The sequence below is a fragment of the Chiloscyllium plagiosum genome, chromosome 34 (genome assembly GCF_004010195.1).
Source record: "Chiloscyllium plagiosum isolate BGI_BamShark_2017 chromosome 34, ASM401019v2, whole genome shotgun sequence".
Classification (NCBI taxonomy): Eukaryota; Metazoa; Chordata; class Chondrichthyes; order Orectolobiformes; family Hemiscylliidae; genus Chiloscyllium; species Chiloscyllium plagiosum.
In genome coordinates, this window is record NC_057743.1 from 3818820 (window position 1) to 3846274 (window position 27455).

The window sequence follows — 27455 nt, forward strand, 5'->3', positions numbered from 1 at the left end:
GATCCTTCCATATCCGTCACAAATTCACCTGCACCTCCCACACATCATTTACTGCATCCGCTGCACCCGATGTGGCCTCCTCTACATTGGGGAGACAGGCCGTTTACTTGCAGAACGTTTCAGAGAACACCTCTGGAACACCCGGACCAACCAACCCAACCGCCCCGTGGCTGAACACTTTAACTCCCCCTCCCACTCCGGCAAGGACATGCAGGTCCTTGGCCTCCTCCATCGCCAGACCATGGTAACATGATGCCTGGAGGAAGAGCGCCTCATCTTCCGCCTAGGAACCCTCCAACCACAAGGGATGATTGCAGATTTCTACCGCTTCCTCATTTCCCCTCCCCCCACCTTTTCTCAGTCCCAACCCTCAGATTCAGCACCGCCTTCTTGACCTGCAGACTTCCACCTATCATATTCCCAACGCCCCTCCCCCAAGTCCCTCCTCTCTACCTTTTATCTTAGCCTGCTTGGCACATCCTCCTCATTCCTGAAGAAGGACTTATGCCCAAAACATTGATTCTCCTGCTCCTTTGATGCTGTCTGACCTGCTGCGCTTTTCCAGCAACACATTTTTCAGCTCTGATCTCCAGCATCTGCAATCCTCACTTTCTCCTTTCCAAATATATGTGCATCCTGTCCCTCAGGATTCCCTCCAACAACTTGCCCACCACCGAGGTCAGGCTCACCGGTCTTTAGTTCTCTGGCTTGTCTTTACCGCCCTTCTTAAACAGTGGCACCACGTTTGCCAACCTCCAGTCTTCCGGCACCTCACCTGTGACTATCGATGATACAAATATCCCAGCAAGAGGCTCAGCAATCACGTCTCGAGCTTCCCACAGAGTTCTCGGGTATACCTGATCAGGTCCTGGAGATTTATGCACCTTTAACCGTTTCAAGACATCCAGCACTTCCTCCTCTGTAATCTGGACATTTTGCAAGATGTCACCATCTATTTCCCTACAGTCTATATCTTCAATATCCTTTTCCACAGTAAATACTGATGCAAAATAAAAGTATAATTTCATTAACTCCAAAATGTTCTTTGGTATGTTCCAAAAATAAAAAAAAATCCCATATATAGAGCCCCAGAAACACTTCTTTTACACCAGAGAACACATATTTTTTAATACCTGAATAGGCTTAAGGTAAATCAGGCTTTAACTCATAGACTGGAAACGCTGATAGTTTCTTCCTGAGATATCTTACACCTGAACTTAAATGTACTCTGCTTCAGGTTACCTCTTCTGGGTTTAAACCTAGCAGTCTGGTTTGGAGTTAACGGCGGCACGGTGGTACAGTGGTTAGCACTGCTGCCTCACAGCGCCAGAGACCCGGGTTCAATTCCCGCCTCAGGCGACTGACTGTGTGGAGTTTGCACGTTCTCCCCGTGTCTGCGTGGGTTTCCTCCGGGTGCTCCGGTTTCCTCCCACAGTCCAAAGATGTGCAGGTCAGGTGAATTGGCCATGCTAAATTGCCCATAGTGTTAGGTAAGGGGTAAATGTAGGGGTATGGGTGGGTTGCGCTTCGGCGGGTCGGTGTGGACTTGTTGGGCCGAAGGGCCTGTTTCCACACTGTAAGTGATCTAATGATCTAACTCCTTACTTTATGGTAACTGACGACAGAATCACAGAATGCTTAGAGTGCAAAAGAAAACTATTTAATCCAACATGCCAGTACCAGCTCTAGATTTACTATATTTCTCTCTTCTTAAACTAGCATCTCCATCCAAAGACTTCACAGAACTGTCCAAAACAAAGTAAAACTATTTAAAAAAAACTCTTTCAGTGTACTATAGGTATTCCCAAAAATTAAAATAAACCTTAAGTTTAGAAAATTCTAACAGACCTTAAAGCTTAATAGTTCCCTTTGCTAAGTCATAAGATAAGGTGAGCAAAAGCCATTAGTGCTGCCAAATTGGCTTTCTGAGATTTGTTTCAAAAAATCACCATGGCTACGAAATATTTACAAGTTAATTATTAACTTCAAACACACAAACACCTAAATGTCACTAATTCATAATTCAAAAAACCAAACTTAAACTTTCATGACATTAAAATAAATATAAATAAAGGCTATTTATATCACACTGCCCTCTACGTGCTGCTTATGCAGTTTGTTGTAGCTTCACTACATAGGCACCTCACTTTTAGGTACATCTAGTATTGCGCCAGGCATGCCATCCTGCACTGTTCATTGACTTCAGTGGTCAGCACTGCTGCCTCACAACACCAGGGATCTGGGTTCAGTTTCTGCCTTGGGTGACTGTCTATGTGGATTATGATTAGATTAGATTGCCTACAGTGTGGAAACAGGCCCTTTGGCCCAACCAGTCCACACTGACCCTCCGAAAAGTAATCTACCCAGACCCCTTTCTCTCTGATTAATGTACCTCAGACTATGGGCAATTTAGCATGGAAATGTGTTGCTGGAAAAGCGCAGCAGGTCAGGCAGCATCCAAGGAACAGGAGAATCGACGTTTCGGGCATAAGCCCCTGAAGAAGGGCTTATGCCCGAAACATCGATTCTCCTGTTCCTTGGATGCTGCCTGACCTGCTGCGCTTTTCCAGCAACACATTTCCAGCTCTGATCTCCAGCATCTGCAGACCTCACTTTCTCCGCAATTTAACATGGCCAATTCACCTGACCTGCACATCTTTGGACTGTGGGAGGAAACCAGAACACCTGGAGGAAACCATGCAGACACGGGGAGAATGTGCAAACTCCACACAGACAGTCGCCCAAGGCTGGAATCAAACCTGGGACCCTGGCACTGTGAGGCAGCAGTGCTAACCACTGTGCCATCATGCTGCCCGTTGGGGTTTCCACCCAGAAGTTTATACATTTTTCCCGTTTCTGAGTGGCTTTCCTCCAGGTGTTCTGGTTTCCTCCTACAGTCCAAAGATGTGCAGGTTAGGTGGATTAGCCATGGGAAATTGCCCAGGAATGTGTGGATTAGGTGGATTAGCCATGGGAAATGCAGGGTTCAAGGGATCGGGTAAGGCAGTGGGTTTGGGTGGAATGCTCTTCAGAGAGTCGGTGTGGACTTATTGGGCCAAACAGCTTGTCCTCACTGCAGGGATTCATGATTCTATGATATAAATATAGCTTCTTCAATACCATGAAGCAATGGCTTCAAAAGCAGATCAGAGGCAATAAATTATTTGGCAAGTAACTCACAAGTCTGCTATCTTGTCCTCCATCTACAAAAGGTATGTATGAGCCACTTTCTGGTTGGATTCAGCTTCCACAATACTCAAGAAGCTTAACATCAATGAAAGGGGCAGCAGTGACTCAAGAAGGCAGCTCACCACCTCTTTTGGCAGGATAATCAGGGATGGCCAATAAACACTGGTCCAGCCACATCCCAATAAAAAGTCCCAAGGTGTATCAAAAGAGCAAAATAAAATAAGGATAACATCAAGCCAGTAATGAAATCTTTGTTCCGATGACCAAAAGATAGGTCAAAGATTCAGGTTTCATGAATAATCTTAAAGGAGAAAATTAGGTGGAGAGGTGCACAGAGGGAAGTCCAGAGCTTGGAGGTCTAGGCAACTGAAGGCATGGCAACCAATGGTTAACTAGTTCAAGTTGTAAATGACACATGGGGCGAGTTTCAAACAAGGACAGATATCTCATGCAATAAAGCTATTGAGGCGAGAACATTGGAGACTAGCCAGGAGCATGTTGTTATAGTTGGAGTCTGGAGGGTGTCAAGAGCATCTCTAAGTGTTTCAGCAGCTGAGATAGGCCAAGTCACATGAGCTTACAGATGTGGAAGTTGGAAGCCAATGTAAATCTGGGAGTTATTCCTCATTTTCCTCCCAGTTATCATTCTAAGCAGTTGTACAGGTGTTTCTGATTGATAAATCACTGGGAATAGTCATTTATTATTTACGCTTTTCCAAACTTTTCTAATTTACAAAATCTTGATTTAATTATCTCACTTTGATTCCCATTTTGTCAACACATTTACATGCACTTACTGCACTTTCTTGGTGCCAGTTTAGTGAGTTGGACCAGGGTATTACAGCACATTGCAAAACAGTTTTTAACATTGAGGATTTAGTTATATAGCAGGGTGCTGAATTTTGCTTCACAGTACTCACCTGAAATGCTTTTTAGACATGTTCTCAAGATAAAGGGGCTACATAAATTCAGTTTGTTCTCAGTTACAAGATGTATTTATTTGCATTCCTGTTCTTTCCCTTTGCCAAAAGTGTGCTATATAAGGCCATATGTAAGGCCCCAGTACTTTAAGGTATCAGGACAGCCAGATAAAGTGGTTAAGAAGGTATATGAGATTTATTGGGCCTCCAGCATCTGCAGACCTCACTTTCTCCTCGAAGATTTCAACCTACTGCGAATCCTCTTACAAGGATGCCTTCCTTGAAGAAGCTCTCTGCCTCTCTCTACAAAGATTTCAGTGAGTCCCTCTCTCACTGCACACCCCAGGTCATCACCTATCACATTTCCAACGCCCCTCCTCCAAGTCCCTCCTCCCTACCTTTTATCTTCTCCTGCTGAACACTCTCTGCTCATTCCTGAAGAAGGGCCTGTGCCCGAAACGTCGAATCTCCTGTTCCCTGGATGCTGCCTGACCTGCTGTGCTGTTCCAGCAATAAAGTTTCAACATATGAGATTTATTAGTCAAGGCATTGAGTTGAGGAGCAGGGAGGCTATGCTGAAACTGTTTGAAACCTTTGTTAATGTTGTGTCCAATTCTGGAAGGGATTTAGTTATACTGGAGGAGATGTCGAAGAAATTTACCAGGATGTTGCCTGGGCTGAAGAGTTCTAGTTATGAAGTGAGATTGGACAGACTGGGACTGTTTTCCTTAGAGCAGCGGAGACTTAGAGAGGGCATGATTGAGATGTATAAAATGATGAGGGATGTAGAGAGCAAAGAGATGGAGGGATGAACAACTAGGGGACATTGATTGAGGTAAGGGGCTGGACATTTAGAATGATGTGAGGAAAATGCTTTTCACTCTGAGTGTGATGGGAATCTGGAACTCGCTGCCCACTCCGGCCCCTCTACATCATGCCTGACAGGGCAATAGAGGAAAAAATTCTTATAATATTTATGAAGTATTTAAATGTGTATTTTTGGTGCCAAAGCATACAAAGCTATGGGCCAAGTGCTGGAACATGGGATTAGAAAGGATAGGCAATTATTTTTGATTGGCACTGATGTAATGGACCTTTTTCTTGTGCTATAGACCTCTACAACGCTGATTGTTTGATTAAGGCAAGTTGGCCCAATTCTATTTTGGATGTATCTCCAATGCCTGTCAGAGCCATGCAACCAGAAAATCCATGGCCTGCCTAGGTTTTTGGCTGATGCTATCCAGTCTCATTCTGCCTGCCAGCCTGCAGGAGTTATGCTCAAAATCTGAGGATATTTGAGGCCTTTCTACTTGTGGTGAACATTCTTTTGGTGTTGTTTTGCCCACAAATTCATGTTCTCTGTATTGAACTGTTCACAGATCATGAAACAGATGATCACATCATTATTTTACAAAACCTCTTCACCTTTCTCTTGCACAAACATGGCCATGAAAGAATGACAGGCTACCAGAATGATCATTCATCTACACTAACTCTAACCTGACTTATGACACTGTTGTCTTAAAGTTTAACTAATGATATGTTATTGAGAGGAAGGGAGACAGATCCACGGTGCTGTAAAGTGAGGGATGTTGTTTTGTGTTTGGCGTAACTTTTTTTAAATCTGATCAGAAGTTCATTGTTAAAAGCATAAATCACAAAACACAGCATGACTTCAGTTCTTCCTCCGTAACCTAGTGAGAGATTACACCACTCTGGCTATGAAAATGCAGCATTCTCCAGTTGGTCTGCTCTGAAATATCATTTCCCAAGAGATCTTCCAAAAGATCAGCTTGAGCTAACTTCATCTCACTGATGATTTGAAGGTGACCTTACATCAGTCTTTCTTTCACTCCTATCAAATGAACTGTTATTATGGAGTGAGTCTGCAAACCTGCATTTTAAAGTTCTCTGAGGCTTCTCACTAAGGGTCTGAACCACTTTGGGCTTTGCTCAAAGTCGAAATGAATCTTGAAAAATGTCCATATTACAAAGGAGAAGGTGCTGGATGTCTTAAAGTGCATAAATGTGGGTAAATCCCCAGGACCTGATCAGGTGTACTCCAAAACTCGGTGGGAAGCTAGTGAAGTTGGGCCCCTTGCTGATATTTGTATTTGTGACTCTATGTGTGATTATCTTACAGTTAGGTGAGCAGCCATCTCCAAATTACAAAAGTTGTTTGAGGTCCTTGTTCCCAACCAATTCCTTCATTGTTGTAGGACAATGGAGTAGATTTATACAGAGCATGGTGAACAATGGAATAGATTTATACAGAACGTGGTGAACAATTTGAAGGTATACACATGCGAACCAAGTGTGAAACCAGTGGCATATTATGAGGGACAATAAATAAAGCATAATTAATAAACTGAATTTATTTTCATAAAACTGTAATCTGTTATTGATGCTCAAAATATACTGAAGGTTTCACATTTTGCTGAAAAATCTGCAAGTAATAGAAATTATCAATGATGTAATCACCAATGCAATCACAAAAATGTCTCCTTTCCAATATTTATGTTATAAGTTGCAAACAATCAAATTAAATGCTGATATCTTCAACATTATGAAGTGAACCTAAAAGTTCCTTTTCGTGTTTTAATTATCTCTCCTCAGTAAAGTAGGATTAGGCAATGAGGAATAATAAATGATCCAACCCAAACTAATGAAATTCAATGTCGATTTTACGGTCATATATTCAGACCTTTATGTAAATGTAACTTGGACAATTGTCTCAGCAGCCTTGTTCACAATAAAGAGAAATCGAGTTTCATGCATCAAATACCAGCCGGTTTTGCAACAGTTTCTACCCTAGTGTTGTTAGAATACTGAATGGAGTCACAAACCTTTAACATTCACCTGTACCTGTGTTTTTGTTTTTGCCGCTGTTTACCTATTATTTACTTATCTATGCTACATAACTATGTAATCTACCTGTATTGCTTGCAAGACAAAGCTTTTCACTGTGCTCCAGCACACATGACAATAAATTTAATTCAATTCAATTCAATTCAATTCAATTCAAATCAATTCAAATCGAGTGTGGTTGTGGTACAGGGCTGAGTGAACAAATACATTGCCGTCAGAGGGTGGCAGGGTTAAAATGGAAGAGTCATTGTACCAGTAATCCAGAGCCACAGGTTAATGTTTTAGGGGCATGGGTACAAATCCCACCATGGGAAGTGATGAAATTTGATTCAAATCAACAAAACTAGAATTTAAAACTAGCCTAATGACAACCATGTAGCCACTGCCCATTATTGTGAAAATGCATCTTGTTCATTAACATCCTTTCAGGAGGAAACCTGCAGTCTTTACTGGATCTAACTTCCTTGTGACTCTCGACAGTAGGTTGACTCTGAGCTGCCTTCTCAATTGGCCTAACAAACCACTCAGTTCCAGCTCAATTAGAGATGGGCAAAGAAATGGTGGCCTTGGCAATGACATCCCATGGATGAATATTAAAAAAAGAACATGTCATGTTATGTCGTGAGTGTGTATGGTCAATTGTCGTTATTGATATAGAAGGAATATATAATGGAAGATGTTAATGCAGAGGGTGCATATAGACTTCTAATTTTTGTGCATTTGTGTAAATTGTGTAAACTATGCAATATCTTTCACCAACAATGGGGTAGAGTCGGTGAATGGGAGAGTGTTCCGAAATCAGATCGAATTGAGTGGGTTGTCAAAAGCTTGAAGCACTTTCTCCCTCTCCCCTCCAAGTACATACCAATGGCCACGCATCTATTCAACAAGTGGAGCCCACAGCTGTGAGATATTTGACTGCAGGGCAACACTGCCTGATTCTCATCTTACCCTTGATAGATGTTGACACAAACGGTTAGGAGTCACTGGTTAGCAATTGAAAACAGGAATCAGGGCATATTTCCCTTTGTCTGTCTCTGGGTTGCTCGGTGTCTACGCCACTGTCATAGTCACTGAATGTGGAGCTACATTGGATCATGTGACGCAGAGTCAATGGGCCAAAGGGCCTTTTCTATGCTGGATGATTTTATGGCTGTTGTGGAGAAGTTTCAGTTGCTGCTGAGTCAGTGAAATAGTTTTGATATATTTATTTAAACAGGGAGATTTAAAATCAAAAAGCATCCAAGCATCATATTAAAAGCCTGTTTTAAGGCCTGTGTAGCAATGAATGAACATATGAAATAATGATTCTGGTAAAATAACAATGCAGAAAACTGCTGAAAAATAGAGAACATTCATCAGATGCAGTCACACTTGTAAAGTTAACATTCTGTTGAAGAATCCTTCCTGAAATGGATCTATTCCTTCAGAGGTCAACAAGGAACAAGCTGGTGGTAACTTTTACCTGTTCAGCTGGAAAGGTTAATGTACAATGTGCCCTACACCCTAATGCGGCCAGGCAGCAGCCATCCTTTCATTGCTGATATAACCTGATTGCTTCATCTGTTTTCTTCGCTGCTTCATCAAATATTTATCTTGTTTAAAAAAAAACACATTTGCTTTGTTCAGAGTACAGATTTCAGAAGCTGAAATAACCACGAGTGAGACTCAGCAACACAGCAGGGAGATTGGTGCCTGAGGACTCAGTTAGCGCACTGCCTCCAGCCAGTGTTCAGTGTTCTCAAACCGAATTTAAACCACGATAGTCCAGTAACTGACTAATACCCACTTCAGCATAACTTCAGAAGCACAAAGCAAGACAGGGGAACCGAACAAAAAAGGCTTTTATTAAAACTGAAGTGTTTTTTTTCACATTGATGAAAATACAAATCAGTATTTTCAGAGTGTGACCTTTGTCAAGTGTAGAATCCAACAAGTGTCCCCCAGTATTTTCTTTTTATTTAAGCTTTGTCTGCTTTGCTGGACAAAGGTGACATGTTAAAATCCAGGAGCAAAACAAAAATTGCTGGAGATACTCAGCAGGTCTGTGAAGATAAAGCAGATGTAATGTTTCATATCTAGTGATCCTTCTTTACAACCATCCTGACTTGGAGATTTATTATCGTTCCTCCTGTATCACTGGGTCAAAATTCTGGAATTCCCTCTGGATGTAAACCTACCTGCACCAAATGGGCTGCAACAGTTCAAGAAGGCAGCTTCTTAAGGGTAATTAGGGGATGGGCAATAAATGCTTGCCCAGCCAGTGACACGTTTATCTGAGGAGTGAATGAATAAAAGAAAAAGAATCAGTGCCCAATTGCTGTTTGCGATAGTTTTTTTTCTAAACAAACTGCTCAGACATGTTACACATACCTCCTGAGTAGGTAGGACTTGAACCAAGCCCTCCTGAGCCAGAGATAGGGAAACTACAACTGCTTCACAAGAGCCCCATTTGGTTAGAACAAAGAACAAAGAACATTACAGACAGGAACAGACCCTTCGGCCCTCCAAGCCTGCGCCGATCCAGATCCTTTATCTAAATCTGCTGCTTATTTTCTAAGGATCTGTATCCCTCTGCTTCCTGCCCATTCATGTCTCTGTCTAGATACATCTTAAATGATGGTATCATGCCCGCCTCTACAACCTCCACTGGCAATGCATTTCAGGCACCCACCAACCTCTGCATAAAGATCTTTCCACATATATCTCCCCTGAACTTTTCCCCTCTCACTTTGAACTTGTGACCCCTAGTAATTGAGTCCCCCACTCTGGGAAAAAACTTCTTGCTATCCACCCTGTCTATACCTTTCATGATCTTGTAGATCTCAATCAGGTCTCCCCTCAACCTTCGTCTTTCTAATGAAAATAATCCTAATCTACTCAACCTCTCTTCATAGCTAGCACCCTCCATACTAGGTAACATCCCAGTGAACCTCCTCTGCATCCTCTCCAAAGCATCCGCATCCTTTTGGTAATGTGGTGACCAGAACTGTACACAGTATTCCAAATATTGCCGAACCAAAGTCTTATACAACTGCAACATGACCTGCCAACTCTTGTACTCAATACCCTGTCCGATGAAGGAAAGCATGCTGAATGCCTTCTTGACCACTCTCTTGACCTGCTTTGCCAACTTCAGGGTATATTGGACCTGAACACCCAGATCTCTCTGGACATCAATTTTCCCCAAGACTTTTCCGTATACAGGTAGACACTCCTTTATCCGAAACCCATGGGGTCAGCTGGTTTTCGGATTTCAGAATTTTTCAGATTTTGGAATAAATGTCATTTTCACAGTGAAACAAAAACAAATCTTACTGAGCAGCAGGCCCACATGTGAATAGTGTGAGCGCTGAGACACAATTGATTCCTGCCAGTGCTGGACCATGCCACCATGTCACATCTGAGTGACATGGATCGAGTGGCTGTGGAGTTGGGTTAACTGCTTGCATGACAAGCAACCTTGTTTTGGAGAAACAGAACTTCATGATTAAAACTGCGAATTTTGGAGCTCTTCGGATTTTGGAATTTCGGATAAAGAAATGTCTATCCATACTGTATAATTCGCTTTTGAATTTGATCTTCCAAAATGCATTACTGCACATCTGCCTGGATTGAACTCCATCTGCCATTTCTCTGCCCAACTCTCCAATATATCTATATTCTGCTGTATTCTCTGACAGTCTCCTTCATTATCTGCTACTCCACCAATCTTAGTGTCATCTGCAAACTTGCTAATCAGACCACCTATACCTACCTCCAGTTATAGAGTCATACTGTGATAGAGATATACAGCACAAAACAGACCCTTCGTTCCAACTCGTCCGTACCAACCAGATATCCCAACCCAATCTAGTCCCACCTGCCAGCACCCGGCCACATCACTCCAAACCCTTCCTATTATCTATTTATCCTATCCATGCCCCTCATGATTTAATAAACCTCTATAAGGTCACCCCTCAGCCTCCGACACTTTAGGGAAAACAGCCCCAGCCTGTTCAGCCTCTCCCTATAGCAACATCTTGTAAATCTTTTCCAAACCTTTTCAAATTTCACAACATCCTTCCGAAAGGAAGGAGACTAGAATTGCACGCAATAATCCAACAGTGGCCTAACCAATGTCCTGTACAGCCGCAACATATCCTCCCAACTTCTGTACACAATACTCTGACCAATAAAGGAAAGCATACCAAACGCCGCCTTCACTATCCTATCTACCTGCGACTCCACTTTCAAGGAGCCATGAACCTGCACTCCAAGGTCTCTTTGTTCAGCAACACTCCCTAGGACCTTACCATTAAGTGTATAAGTCCTGCTAAGATTTGTTTTCCCAAAATGCAGCTCCATGCATTTATCTAAATTAAACTCCATCTGCCACTCCTTAGCCCATTGGCCCATCTGGTCCAGATCCTGTTGTAATCTGAGGTAACCTTCTTCGCTGTCCACTACACCTCCAGTTTGTAGTGTACCCAGCACCAATCCTTGTGGCACTCAATTGGACACAAGCCTCCAGACTAAAAAACAAGCCTCCACCACCACCCTCTTTCTTCTACCTTGGAGTCAGTTCTGTAGCCAAATGACTAGTTTTCCCTATATTCCATGAGATTTAACCTTGCTAACCAGTCTCCCATGGGAAACTTTGTCGAACGGCTTACTGAAGTCCACATAGATCATGTTCACCGCTCTGCTCTTATTAATCCTCTTTGTTACTTCTTCAAAAAAACTCAATCAAGTTTGTGAGACATGATTTCTCATGCACAAAGCCATGTTGACTATCCCTTATCAGTCCTTTCCTTTCCAAATACATGTACATCCTGTCCCTCAGGATTCCCTCCAACAACTTGCCCACCACCGACATCAGACTCACTGGTCTATAGTTCCCTGGCTTGTCCTTACCACACTTCTTAAACAGTGGCACCACATTAGCCAACCTCCAGTCTTCCAACACCTCATCTGTGACTATCGATGATACAAATATCTCAGCAAGAGGCCCAGTAATCACTTCCTTAATTTTTCACAGAGTTCTAGTGTACACCTGATCAGATCCTGGGTTGGGTACCCATTCTTTTTGAATACACTGTATAGGTGATTTTCCTCTGTAGTTCCTGTGTATTGCAGTGTGTGGTGGCTCGTTGAAATAATGTTCTGATGCAGTTTCATTTATGTTCGGGTGATTGCTTCTGTAGTTCAATATTTGGTCTGTATGTGTTGTTTCCTGTAGACGCTGGTTTGAAGTTCCCCATTGGCTGTTCGCTCTATTGTGACGTCAAGGAATGGCAGTTTGTTGTTGTTTTCCTCCTGTTTAGTGAGTTTTATATCAGTAAGGTTATTATTGATGGTCTTGACGGTACCCAATGAACACTGTCCACCGATTTCTCAGCAACAAACCCAAACAAGCAGACAAAATGCATCCAGAAACCCTAACCTCTCTCCCCTACATCAAAGACATCTCGGAAATGGCTACCAGACTACTCAGACCCCTTGGCATCATGGTAACCCACAAACCCACCACCACACTAAAATAACAGTTAATGAACTTGAAAGACCCTATACAGACAACAAGCAAAACTAATGTCATTTACAAAATAACATGCAAGAACTGTAACAAATATTACATTAGACAAACAGGCAGAAAACTAGCCACCAGGATATATGGACATAAATTAGCCACAAAATGACCCGACCCTCTCTCACTAGTATCCTTACATACAAATAAGGAAGGACACCACTTCGACTGGGAGAACACATCCATCCTAGGACAAGCCAAACCGAGACACACATGAGAATTCCTAGAAGCATGGCATTGCAACCGGAACTCTATCAATAAACACATTGACTTGGATCCCATTTGCCACCTCCTGAGAAAAAGAACAGAAAGTGACATCACCATAAAATGATGTCATCACAGGAAATGATGTCACCAACTCAAGGAAACTCAAACATATAAAAAGAAGGCAGGAAACACCAGCAGTGCTTCGTCCGGAGGTCCACTGACGATGTTACCTAGTATGGTGATGAAACATCTGAAAATGAACCTTGCAGCTCAGTGAGCAAACCTACATCCAGAACCTCAACCTGAGCTACAAATCTTCTCAAAACATCCAGCACTTCGTCCTCTGTAATATGGTGATTTTTCAAGCTGTCACCATCTATTTTCCTACATTCTTTATCTCCCATGTCCTTTTCACCAGTAAACACTGATGCAAAATTCTCGTTTAATATCTCCCCCATCTCATGCAGCTCCACACATAGGCCGCCTTGCTGATCTTTGAGGGGAGAAAGTGAGGTCTGTTCCCTGGATGCTGCCTGATCTGCTGCGCTTTTCCAGCAACACCTTTTCAGCTCTGATCTCCAGCATAGTTCCCTGGATGCTGCCTGACCTGCTGCGCTTTTCCAGCAACACATTTCAGCTCTGATCTCCAGCATAGTTCCCTGGATGCTGCCTGACCTGCTGCGCTTTTCCAGCAACACATTTTCAGCTCTGATCTCCAGCAGTTCCCTGGATGCTGCCTGACCTGCTGCGCTTTTCCAGCAACACATTTTGATCTTTGAGGGGCCCTATTCTTTCTCTAGTTACCCTTTTGTCCTTAATGTATTTGTAAAAACCCTTTGGATTCTCCTTAACTCTATTTGTCAAAGCTATCTCATGTCCCCTTTTTGCCCTCCTGATTTCCCTCTTAAGTATACTCCTACTGCCTTTATACTCTTCGAAGGATTCATCCAATCTGTCTTGCCTGTACCTGACATATGCTTCTCTTGAAACATCAGAACAAGAGGGCTAGCTTTGACTTTTGCTGGCTAGATACTTTCTGATCAAACTCTTCAGAGGGTTCATCACACACTTCTGGAGCAATTGGGATTTGAATCCAGGTCTATGTAACTCAGAGGTAGGGACACTACCAGCGCAACACAAGATCCCTTGCTGTTTGCTATATGCTGTGAACAAGAGGAATGGAAACCTGTTTTGAGAATTGTTACTTTATCCTTGTCGTACAGAATGGTTTGCTACAATCATGTGACCTTTACAAGTGCAAGGCCTTTGTGGCAGCCATTGAAAACACATGACTTGAAACATGGAGTTAGGAATGCTGAGGCTGAAACCATGTGGATCTTCAGAGCTTTTAGGAGAGCCATCAAATGGAAGAAACAGCAAGGAAGAAGTGGGGGACAAAAGTCTACAAATTTGTATTACTTATGCATTACATACTATCACAGCTTGTGCTCCTGATCCTGAGATATTCCTTAAATCCTTTGCTCCGTTAATTTATACTGATCAAGCTTTAAGCCGAATTTGGTAGGAGAGTTTTTGTTTGCCAACATAGACTGTAAGGATAAAGACCAGCGTGAACATGATCAGGATGTAATTCCTCAGAAGGGGAAACCTAGGGGAAGCTTAGCGTATATGCATCTGTGGTTGAGTCAAAATGGCTGTGTGTTTTCAGCTTCGATGTACTGTGAAATGAAAGGAGCTATAAGAGAGAGTTGGATTACTTTTTACTCTCAATGGCAGTGCTAGGAAATGACAACATTAATTAAAAAATCAGATCAAATAAAAATAGCAATGCTGTCATTAATGCTGATGTAAGATTGTTTTAAGTTGTATTACAACTTAAACACATTGAGGAGCAGAAAAATCATATTGCAGAGATTTTTGAGGGCTTTGAAGGCAAGCTTTGAATCCCACATTGCTGTTACTTATGTCTAATATATCTTCAACATCAGAGTTCCTGGGACATAGAGACTATTAATCAGTATTTGACTCCATAGATACTTAGCTGAATCCTGTGGGTTTCTAAACTGGAAGATAATTTCATCAACAGTAGGATCACATCAGCCATGAGATGCTGAAGTGAGAGCACATCTGCTAAGAAATGTGCAGAAGCCCTGAGATTGTTTATCCGGAGTGTAATAACAGGACAGATGAGACTTTATGCTGAGAGACATCCAAGTGACATGAGAACAACTGATTGGAGGATAAAATTATCAATAAATAGCAGAAAAGCCTGAAAGTTCAAGATGTACATATTGTGGAGGATGTCACACAGACCAAGAAGGAAGCATATCTAAGATGGGGAAAGCAGTGCTATAACCGCAGGAAGCTGAATCACTTTGCAGCCAAGTGTTTTGCTGGAAACAAGCAAAGTAAGGTTATAAAGATGGCATCTGGAGAAATATCAGCCAGTTTGCACCACACAACAAATGTTATCGAAACTAATGGTTTATATTTGTTAGAATGAAGATTGCAGAAGGAGAACATTTAGGGAATGTGAAGCATCAGGATAGACGCTGGCGTTTGATGCAACATCACGAAATTCAACATCACAAACTTCAACATCACAAACTTCATTTACCTATATAAAGTGGCTCAAGTTGGTGACCCAAAATTGAAGTCTTTGAAGGTTACCTGGAGGCTGTATGATGGAACAATCACTATGCCAAGAGAACTAGCAAAGCTAAGACTCTGGAGTTCCAGCTAATAGACATTTAGTTAAAAATGGGCAAAAGTGAGTACTGCAGATGCTGAAGATTAGAGTTAAGAATGTGGTGCTGGAAAAGCACAGCAGGTCAGGCAGCATCTGAGGAGCAGGAAAATCAACGTTTTGGGCAAAAACCCTTCATCAGAAAGTTAAAAATGTCTGTTCATCTCAATTGCAAGAAATCTGAAGCTTGAAGTAGTTATTCTGATAATGATCTGTGATAGCTTCTTTCATGTGTCTCCGCATCCTGAACCAGGGTCACATTTTAAGGATACAGGGTGGGACTGAGTTGAGGAGAAATTTCTTCACCCAGAGAATGGTGAGGAATTCTTTGTCACAGAAAGCATTTGAGGTAAAAACATTGAATGTTTTCAAGAAGGAGTTAGGTGCAGTTCTGAGGGCTAAGGGGATCACAGAGTATGTGGAGAAAGTAGGGATAGGGTACTGAGTTGGATGATCAGCCATGATTGTATTGAAAGACAGAGCAGGCTCGAAGGGCTGAATGGTCTACTTCAACTTCTATTTTCTATATCTGTATATTATACAGAAATAAAATAAGGGTCCAAGATGACAGCACTTGCCAAGGGTAAATCAATCCCCAAAGAATGAACACTACCTGGAAGCGAGCAGATGCCAGAGGAACAGCCAAAGCTCACGCGTGCCATTGAGAGACCTATATGATTTAAAAACTGCCATCACTACATCTGCAGACGTGGCAGAGGTGGAACTGACTAGGGTTAACACTATTTTGTTAATGAATCATAACTTACTTTGTAACATTGGGTAAGTTATACAACTTGTATCTGAAAATGATAGTATGTGCAATTTTTTTAATGCAAAGAAACATTCACACTTGTAAACTTCTACCTCTGTTGAAAGTGCCTTTGTTTGCAGCCAGTGGCAGCCTTTAAACATACAGAACTTGGAGCAAACCCCAACTTGCTTTGATCAGCCTTCACAGAAAAAGAAGACTTTCCTCCGATCTGTCCAATAGACATCAATCAGTTGTCTGTTTTAATCCGTGTACGCAGTATAGATCATTGTAGTGATTGAGATGTTTCTGCCCATGATGGTGAGGTTGTTTAATTCTGCCATCCTTCAACCAAAAATGTTTTGAGGCAAAAGCCTCCCAGTTTTGTTTTCTTTTGCTGGTTATAATTAAGGAATAAATGTCTGATGGCAATTGATTCTTGCAGGAGCACATACTTCAAATATCAGTGTGTGCAGGAAGATTCTCCCAGATGGAGTAATTGCTTCATTATAAGCAGGTTTTTCTCAAACAACACTCCTCAAGGTTTCAAACCTGTTTGCCACATTTACTGGAAAGTTCCGCTAAGTTTCTGCAGCCTGAATTTTGCAGTTAGTGATTAAGGATTGGTTTTTCAGAATTGTACCTAAGTTATCGGCATCTATGTACCTTTATTTTAATTTTTTTCCCAGAATGTGGGCATCACTGGCTCAGCCAACATTTATTGTCCATCCCTAATTACCCAGAAGGCAGTTAAGAGTCAACCATTTTGCTGTGGATCTGGAGTCACACGTAGGCCAGACCAGTTGAGGATAGTAGTTTCTTTCCCCAAAGGACATTAGTGAACCAGATGGATTTTTTCAGCAATGGTTTCATGGTCATCATTAGATTCTTAATTCCACACTGGATTCAAACTCAACAATGTACAAATGTAGGGTGAGGGCTAGTGTGAGCCAAACTCAGTGGTAATTTTAGGTGAGATTAAAGGGTGAAAAATCAGATTCCTGACTTAAACCCACCTCCAACTCCCCAATTTCTAGCCTAACAGAGATGGACAAGTGGTCACTTAGTCAACCAGCTTCAAGTAAGTGACACTTCAATAGAATAAAGAGACTGTGAACCTCATTGGTAAGCTCAGGCTAGAATAACACAAGCAGATGGGGTTAAATTACCTCAGCAGGCAAGGGAGACCCGATATCCAGGTTTCAATGTCTATCTGACCGCTTGCAAGGAGTCCACAAAACTATGGACCAAGTATTTGAAAATAGGATTAGAATAACTAGGTGCTTACTTTTGAATGGGACAAACTCAGTGGGCTGAAGGGCCTTTTTCTGTGCTGTTAGTTTTCAAGGGTTAAAGGTTATTTGTGACGTTATTACTGAAGCTTTATTAGGAATAAAGGGACAAAGTTATTAAGAAAAACACATCACAGATCCTAATATTGAACCAAGTTTCAGAGTAAAGAACACCTGAAAGCTACAATAAGTGGCATGGTATGTCATTAGGGCGAGTGGTTTGATTTCTTGTTTTTGTTTATTCATTTGTAGGAAGGCCAACATTTATTGCCCATCCCTAATTGCCCCGGAGTAGGCGGTGGGGTGCTGCCTTCATGAACCACTGCAGTTTTTGGGATGTAGGGACACCCATATTGCTTTTTTGGAGAGAGTTTCAGGATTTTGATTCCACTGCAGTGAAATAACATTAATATATTTCCAAGTCAGGGTGGTGAATGACTTGGGGATCTTGCAAGTGTTTCAGTGTATCTTATGCCTCATCCTTTGAGATGATAGAGGTTGTAGGTTTGGATGATCTTGCCTCAGGAGTCTTGCTGAATTGCGACCGTGAATCTTCTAAATGCATCACACTGCTGCTGCTGTGTGTTTGTGGTGAAGACCATAAATATGTGGATGGTAGTTGATAATGTGCCAGGCAAGTGGGCTGCTTTGTCCTTGCTACCCTCTTGCTTTTTATTTGTGTACAAAAAGCCTTGGGATTCTGCTTAATCTGGTTTGCTAACAACTTTTGATAACCACTTTTCACCCTGATAATTACTTGTTTAATTCATGGTCGCCATTGGGCAAGAGGCTGTAATTATGAATTATGTTGAAATTAATTTGGCGGCACGGTGGCACAGTGGTTAGCACTGCTGCCTCACAGTGCTAGAGACCCGGGTTCAATTCCCGACTCAGGCGACTGACTGTGTGGAGTTTGCACGTTCTCCCCGTGTCTGTGTGGGTTTCCTCCGGGTGCTCCGGTTTCCTCCCACAGTCCAAAGATGTGCAGGTTAGGTGAATTGGCCATGCTAAATTGCCCTTATTGTTAGGTAATAAGGGGTAAATGTAGGGGTATGGGTGGGTTGCGCTTCGGCGGGTCGGTGTGGACTTGTTGGGCCGAAGGGCCTGTTTCCACACTGTAAGTAATCTAATCTAATCTAATCTAATCTAATTTACTTCTAAATGCTGAATTCTCTCTTCTTTTGTACTTTTTTTTCTGAGTAACTAGTTAGTTAAGTAACTTCTTGCCCTTAAATTGATTTCCATTCTGAGGCTATTGGTTAGGTTTTTTTTATAGTACAGTCTGTGGAGAAGCAGGTTAACCTAGAACACAGATTGACACATTTGACTGCATATTTGCAGGTTGCTGTCTGATTAACTCCACTGTACAGCTCACTGTCTTTTGGGGGGGAAATGTATACAACCAGCCAGCTTCCACTAAATGTAGGGAATCTTGTCATGTCAATGAGATGCTGAAGTAAATTGATCACCGTGGGTTGACAGTCCTACCAAAGAAAGGCACAGTACACAAGTTTAATTCGCAGAGGAATGTCCAGTGATATTGTCAACAACCCCAAATTATAAGAATTGCCTTAACGTCTCCCCTTTTTCTGGGTTTAAGGAATTTTACCCAAATATGTTTCTTGTGGATCAATCCTTAAAATCAAAATGTCTTCCTTGCTTCTGTTGCCCTTCTCCCCAAGCTGAGATCATGGCATCCTCGGAAGTATTTGAACCTGAGGTTCTGGCAATAAGGGGACCAAGAGTGGGGGCAGATGGGAGAGTGGGGGATTGATAGTTGCAGTACGGTCAGAGGAGGTGGAGAGGTAGTGAGAGGGGTTGTAGGAGGAAAAGGGAGAATACTTCCTTGGAAGGTTTTGACTGCATTACTTTGTAACATTCTAACATTCATCAGGATATGAATGGTGGCACATACAGACTAGCACCCCTGCATTGTTGTATTCATCAAATAGCTATCTAACACCCTCCTAAACTTGATAGTGTTGTCAGGCTCAATGCTCTTCTAGGAATAGCCCTTTCCATATACTATATGGAATCACCTCTTAAATGTCCTCCCATTTCTGAAGTTCTAACTCATTTAGCAAGGAAGCTTTTTGTTTTTCTGCAATGCAACCTACCAATAGCCGATTCATATCTTGACACTGGCATACCAAATTAGATCTGAGCATTAGCCTTTTCCACCTTGAATACTCACCTTGAACCCAAGCTCTGACCATCTCACTCTTTAAGTTTTAATTTCCATCACAACTGAGTTTGCAGATGGCACTAAAATAGGCGGTATCGTAGACAGTGGGGAAGGTTATCAGAAATTGCAGCAAGACCTTGATCAGCTGGAAAGTGGATGGAGAAGTGGCAAATGGAGTTTAATATAGATAAGTGTGAGGTCTTGCATTTTGGAAAGTCAAATCAAGATAAGTGTTTCATGGTGAATGGTAGGGCCTTAAGGAGTGTGGGTTAGAGTGCTGCTGGAAAAGCACAGCAGTTCAGGCAGCATCCGAGGAGCAGGAAAATCAATGTTTCGGGCAAAAGCCCTTCATGAAGCCTTTCCTGATAAAGGGCTTTTGCCCGAAATGTCGATTTTCCTGCTCCTTGGATGCTGCTTGACATGCTGCACTTTTCCAGCACTGCTCTAATCTTGACTCTGATCTCCAGCATCTGCAGTCCTCACTTTCACCTTAAGGAGTGTAATTGAACAGAGGGACCTTGGAGTTCAAGTGCACAGTTTTCTGAAAGTGGAGTCACAGTTAGACAGGGCAGTGAAGAAGGCTTTTGGAACAGTGGCCTTCATCAGTCAGTACATTGAGTATAGAAGTTGGGAAGTTATGTTGCAGTTGTACAGGACATTGCTGAGGCTGCACTTGGAGTATTGTGTTCAGTTTTGGTCACCTTGTTATAGGAAGGATGTTATTAAACATAAAAGAATGCAGAATAAATTTACAAGCATGTTGCCAGGACTCAAGGATCTGAGTTACAGGGAGAGATTGGACAAGCTGGACCTTATTCTTTAGAGCATAGGAGACTGGGGTGGGGATCTTATAAAAGTGTATAAGATCATGAGAGACATGGATGGGGTGAATGCACTCAGTCTTTTACCTAGGGTTGGGAAATCGAGGACTACAGGGCATCAGTTTAAGATTAGAGAGGAAAGAATAAAAGGGAACCTGAGGGGCAATGCTTTTACACAGAGGGTGGTATGCATATGGAATAAGCTGCTAGTGGACATGGTTGAGGAGGGTACATTAACAACATTTAAAAGGCATTTGGACAAATACATGAATTGAAAAGGTTTAGAAGTATATGGGCCAAGTGCAGGAAATGGGGTTAGCATGGATGGACATTGTGGTCAGCATGGACCAGTTTGGGCTGAAGGGCCTGTCTCCATGGTATACAACTCTATGATTCTATCACTCTTAATTTCAAGATATTTTCCCTCCTCTTCCCTTCTTGCATTTTCCTTAATGGACAGAGAGAATGTGTGCTTCCACATTAGATAGTCTGTCCTATCTAATAGCAAATGGTGTTTAGGCTCAGCAACTCAATCTGTTCTGTTTCTCTGCACAGCCTGGTTTTTATTTATCATTTCATGTAAAGATATGAACATCTCTGTCTCTCTCTCTCTCTAACACACACACACACCTCTCTTCCAACGAGCAACATCTCTGGCATGGTTTTGGCCAAGTCTCCTTTCTGTCATAAAATAGGCATCAGTCCAACCGTGAATATTTTTACAAACTAAATGAAATTTTATTAAGCTGCATATAAAGCTGTGAAATGTGGTCTCATTCAATTTTTGTTAAAACTCTTTCTTGTCTTTTCTCTCCCTGTCTTTGCCTCTCAATCACAGGGACGTCCGAAGACTTGGAATAACGTTGATGGGACATCAGAAGAAAATCCTTAGCAGCATTCAGATCATGAGGGAACAGCTAATATGCTCAAATGGCCCAGGTATCCATGTATAGCCAGTCAGAATTTACGGTAGATCGTACAATAGCTTAAGGCTAATGTGCAATAAGGACACTATGGAAATCAAATTGGCTGAACATCAGTCTTTTATAATTTGCCTTTAATATAAACAAGAAAAGATTTACAAATGCAAGAGATGGGTGCTGCTTCTCTCCTGACACAACTCCTTGGACAATCTTATGATCATTGGTCACCATTTTATAATGGACAATCTTCAGGCAGACATCTTTCTCTGGAAGAATGAACTGCATTCAATGTGCTAGTAACCGTGTTTGACCTTCATTCCCTCTGAACTGACAGTGACCTCACTGCAAGCACCAAGAGGCAGGAATGAGGATCTCGTCAAAGTGGTATAAGTACCTCATTCCACCAGAGTGCACTGACTCCAGTAAAGGATTTAGAAGACATGATCCTCTGTAAGAAAGATGCTTCAGAAGAACAGGGAAGTGGAGGAGTTAGTATGACCAGGAGCTTCAGGACCAGTCCTATGCAGCTGCAAAACCCAATCATTGTCATAACATCTTGAGAGCAGTCTTCAACTTTAATATACATGTTTACCAGGAAGGATTTAAATCAGAATTTTTATGGCATTGAGAGTTCTGTGGACATGTCAAAATGTACAAAATTTTTGAAAGAAATTATTTAACCATTTATTCTTAGTTGAATTGAAATTTGGAGAGCGCAGACACTTTACAGATTGCTCTTTTGTCTGAAGTTGAGATTTTAGAGATTGCACTTCTGACATGGGAATTATTTGACAGACTCAGTATACTGAAACCAGGACTGAGAGGCAATATATCACATTGTGCATTTATCAGTAAATCAGATTCAATTTTAACTACCTAGAAAATGTACCCCCTAACCCGTTTACTATTTTGGTTGCACAAATAATGAAATCTTCCAATTTCTGAAGTTGGAAGCTATGAAGATGGTACCAGTCAGCCAAGTTTAAGTGGAGTTAATGGCACAATCAGATCAGCAATGATCTTATTGAGCTGAATGGAACAGGCTCAAGGGGCCGAATGGCCAACTCTTGCTCCTACTTCTTATGATTTTAATGATGAAGGTGGTCATTCACTGGACAAGTTTTAGGATTTCAACACCTGCAAATGTCCCAGTAATTCTTCCACATAGTCTCTGGGACTTGCTGTGAACTATGTCTGACACCTATGGGGTTAGTTTAGCTCAGGCGGATGCAAACACTGTGGGTTCAATTCCGGCACCAGCTGAGGTTATCATGAAAGATTCTCCTTCTCAGCCTGTCCCCTTGCCTGAGGCATGGTGTCCCTCAGATTACATCGCCATCATTCGTATCTCTCTCTGATAAGAGGGCAACCAATGATCCAGTAAGACTTTGGTGATTTACTTCACCTTTACAACAAAGTACTATTCAGTAACTTTCAAATGCTGGTGCAACAGCTTAACTGAGCTATGCAGAAACCAGCAGTGCTTGTGAGTTCTGAGTCTGTCACACTGATAGAGCAATTACTGTCATGATAACAAGATTAACTCCAGCCACATGTGCAAGACAACAACTTAAGATCAACGTATGCAATAAGACTAATGACAATGGTAGTGTTGATGTTGCATCAACAAATGTCCCATGCACGTTCAGCAACCATATGTCCAACACAAATCTGAGCCTATTATCATTCCCTTCAGTCTGACTCCTTGTTTCCAATATTGATGCAGTACTGGACATTGGAGTTGCGAGTCTATAGGAACATTATAGCTTTAGGATCCTCAGCCAAACCCATCATAGGCAGTATCTGAGTACTAAAGAGGACAGTTATTTAGTACTACGACTCCATGTTTGAATCAGATGTGCATTACCTAGAAATTATTCTTGCAGATTAATTTAATTAGTTTAGGCTCCAAGGTGGTAAACAGTAAAGATTATATTTATGAGTAATGTGTTCCTTCTTCCTAAAATGGGAACTGGAGTTTGAAAGGAGGTCATGAGCCTTTAAATCAATTGCATGATTTACCTCACATGGAGTCAGTTGTGGAGTGTGAGCCTCTCCGAGGTTCTGGACCTGTGTTTTCAGACTGTTCGTGGTTTGGATTGCAGCACTTGTGTCAAACTCTTTATAAGTACCACCTTAGAACAGTTTAAATGAATATTTTAGTATTTATTATTATATGGTAGCATTAGTAAAATGTAAAAACAATAGATACTTTTTTATACTCCAGACAGGGAGAGAGGGGCATTGTCACATTTCTTGTCCTGCATCTCTCCAGACTGTATAACTGATAAGGTTATTATGTTAGAATTCTGCGGTATTTACCAGTTGATCTTCTACAATGCATCAGGTAAAGCTGTGAAGGCAATACATTTGTAATGTAGGGATTTGAAGTACATTGCTAGAAACTAACACATACATTGTATAAACAGGAAGCAGCTTGGTAGTAATATTCAGATAAAAGAATGGATTAACATCTTGACCTAATACTAAATGGCAACATTCAGGGTGTCATTAGACCAGAAACTATCCCATGATTTATGTTTTCATGTCTCACTGTTCTTTTTCATTGACTTCATCATCATTTTATCTCATGCCAAGTGAGTAAGTTGAAAATGAATTAAACAAACATATAGACATCACCTTTCTAAGTATAGTATTTTCATACACGACCTTATAAAATATGTGACTGACTTGAGACAAGAGCAATGATTGCCCAGTGACCATCTCCTAATATTATCATTGTGTCACAAACTCTGTGGTATATTGCTAGAGTTCCTCAGTGTCTCTGTGACAGTTTCTGGCTGTGTGTGCCTGGGTGGTATTCCAACTCGGTGGTGGAGCTTCAGACCCACATGTCTGTGGTACAGCTCTGTGCATCAGTGGTGGAGTCCTCAGGTCTGTGGGCCAGTGGTGGAGTTCTCTGTTCCATAGTTCAGAGGGGGAGTTGTGGGGTCTCTAGTGGATCTCCAGAGTCCGTAGTGGAGTTTCTGAGTCTGTGATGGAGTTCCCTGTTCTGTAGGTCTGTGGCGGAGCTATGGACTGTGTGGGTCTGTGTTGAACTCTGGGCTCAGATGTGGAGCTCCAGGTTCTGTGGGTCGGTGCTGGAGTTCGCAATTCTGTGGGCCCATAGTGGAGTTTGGGGCACTGTGAATCTATGGTGGAGCTCTGGGCTCTGTTGGTCTATGGTGGATCTCTGGGCTCTGTGGGACTGTGGTGGAGCTCTGGGCTCTGTGGGACTGTGGTGAAGCTCTGAGCTCTGTTGGTCTATGGTGGAGCTCTGGGCTCTGTGGGACTGTGGTGAAGTTCTGGACTCTGTGGGACTGTGGTGGAGCTCTGGGCTCAGTTGGTCTATGGTGGATCTCTGGGCTCTGTGGGACTGTGGTGAAGCTCTGGACTCTGTGGGACTGTGGTGGAGCTCTGAGCTCTGTGGGTCTGTGGTGGAGCTCTGGGCTCTGTGGGACTGTGGTGAAGCTCTGGACTCTGTGGGTCTGTGATGGAGCTCTGAGCTCTGTGGGTCTGTAGCAGAGTTCTGGGAACTGTGGGTCTGTCGCAGAATTCCCAGTTCTTGGGTCTGTGGTGGAGCTGCAGTCTCCGTGGGTCTGTGGTGGAGCTCCATGCTCTGTGGGACACTGGTGGAACTCCGGTATCTGTGGTGGTTCTGCTTGCTCTGTGGGTGTGTGGTAGAGCTCTGAGATCTGTCAGTTTGTGGGGGAGCTTTTGGGTCTCTGGTGAAGTTTCCATACCATGTGATACTGCGGTGGAGTTGTTATTTGTTTGCATTTTTGTTTATTGTTCATGGATGTAAACATTGCTGGATGGACCGACATTTTAATCCATTGCTAATGCTAATAATAATTACTTTGTACCTTTTCTGTGGATCTGAAGATTAGGAACTGTCTCCACAAAGGTGGTGGATGCTGCATCAACTGATGTCAATATCAAGGGATTTGTAGCAAATGGAACTGAGAGACTGAGCAGTCACAATCTATTTGCATTAACAAACCTAAAGTGCTTCTCACACATTGCCCAATTTAGTTTATCTCAATATTACATTGAGATGCCAAAGGGCACTTGACTTGCCACCTATTGATTGTGGAGAAGTGTCTTGTCTGCAGGGATCTCCTATGCAGACTTGAAATTTGTTTTTTATGATGAATAGACGACTCTCAAGTTTTCAGGGTTTAAGTAGACAAGGATTTTCTTGGCTCACTGCTGCCTCATGGAGACAGGGTTCAATTCCACTCTTGGGTGACTGTGTGGAGTTTACGCATTCTCCCCGTGTCTGCATAGGTTTCCTCCGGGTGCTCTGGTTTCCTCCCACAGTCCAATGATGTGCAGGTTAGGTGGATTGGTCATGCTGAATTGCCCATAGTGTCCAGGGATGTGCAGACTCGGTAGATTAGCCATGGGAAATGCAGGGTTCCAGGTACAGGGTGGTGGGTGGTGGTGGGGAGGTTGTGGAGATGGTTGGGATGCTCTTCCGAGGGTTATTGTGGACTCAATGATTTGAATGGCCTGCTCCCCCACTGTATGAATTCTATGATTCGATGACCATCAGGTTCCATGAGGGCTCCCAGCCTTCCTTAGTTACTTTGCCTCAAACTATCTTTATCTTGTCCACCAAAGATTTTGTGCGTGACTATTTGATTCATGGTCTGTCATGAGTGAAGATTGTGGTCCACCCCATGTTATGCTTCCATCAGCATTGGTCCTCACCATTTTAACCTAGAATTGTTCCTATTTCTGGCAGGAGATTACCCGAAACATTTCACCCTACTGTTATTCCAAAATTCTATCAGGAAACAGACCACTCCATTTCTTTCATCGCTTGTCTTCATTTCCATAGGAGTAATATCACTCCCTTGTTTACCTGAGGAACCTTCATCAGGAATGACGCTTTTGCCCAAAATGTTAATTTTCCTGCTCCTTGAATGCTGCCTGACCTGTTGTGTTTTCCAGCACCACATTCTTGACTGTGATCAGCATCTGCAGTCCTCACTTTCTCCACACAGAAGCTAATGTCCAAGGATATGAGGTAAGACATTTAAGACTGAGATGGTCAGAAATTTCTTCAGCCAGATAGTGCTGAGCCTGTGGAATTGTCTGCTACAGGCAGCCAAAAATGAATATTCTCAAGAAGGAGTTAGATATAGTTTTGAGAGCTAACGGAATCAAAGGTTATGGGAGAAAGGGGGAAAAGTGGGATAAGTTGTATGATCAGCCTTGATCCTATTGAATGGCAGAGCAGGTATGAAGGGCTGAATGGCCTTCTCCTGCTCATACACTCTATGTTTCTATGATTCTAATGTTACCTTCACTAACTGTGTCTCAACAGGTGTGCATGGTGCACTGACAGAAAACCTCACTGCCATAATATTTGGTGTCCATTGCTTTTCTGTCTTCTGGGTCCTTACAGCTCAGTAACTAAACCAGAACACTCAAACTCATTACAACCAGGGCAGGCCAAAGAGAAAGAGAAACTGAAGCACTCTCACCAGTTTCAAGTACACATTGTTGGTTTTGAAATTACTCTGCAAGATACCAACAGATGAACACTTCGCACATTCTCGCCCATTACTAATTGATCAAAATCAATAAATGGAAAATGTGTTCTGTGTCCTTGATCTGTGTTCCTATGCCAGACTTCCAGGCTCTATGGTGGAGGCCTAGTTTCTATGGGTTTGGGGTGGAACTCCAGAGGGAAAAAGTAAGGACTGCAGATGCCGGTCCCCACTGGTTCTCACCTACCACCCCACCAACCTCCAGATACATCGTATCATCCTTCGTCATTTCCGCCACCTCCAGACAGACCACACCACCAGGGATATATTTCCCTCCCCACCCCTATCAGCATTCAGGAGAGACCACTTCCTCCGCGACTCCCTCATCAGGTCCACACCTCCCACCAACCTAACCTCCACTCCCGGCACCTTCCCCTGCAACTGTAAGAAGTGCAAAACTTGCGCCCACACCTCCCTCCAAGGCCCCAATGGATCCTTCCATATCCGTCGAAAATTCACCTGCACCTC

At 42.5% G+C, this 27455-nt stretch overlaps 1 protein-coding gene across 2 annotated transcripts in view; it reads left to right on the forward strand.

The window, feature by feature from the left end:
* The window catches only part of epha8 (eph receptor A8), a 523624-nt gene extending 499487 nt beyond the window's left edge, over window positions 1-24137 (forward strand). For both annotated transcript variants that reach the window (XM_043675512.1, XM_043675513.1), the window contains exon 17: window positions 21342-24137. In XM_043675512.1, coding sequence (XP_043531447.1) covers window positions 21342-21456 — 115 coding nt within the window. In that variant the 3' untranslated portion in view covers window positions 21457-24137. The remainder of the gene's footprint in view (window positions 1-21341) is intronic.
* Window positions 24138-27455: the final 3318 nt, after the last annotated feature.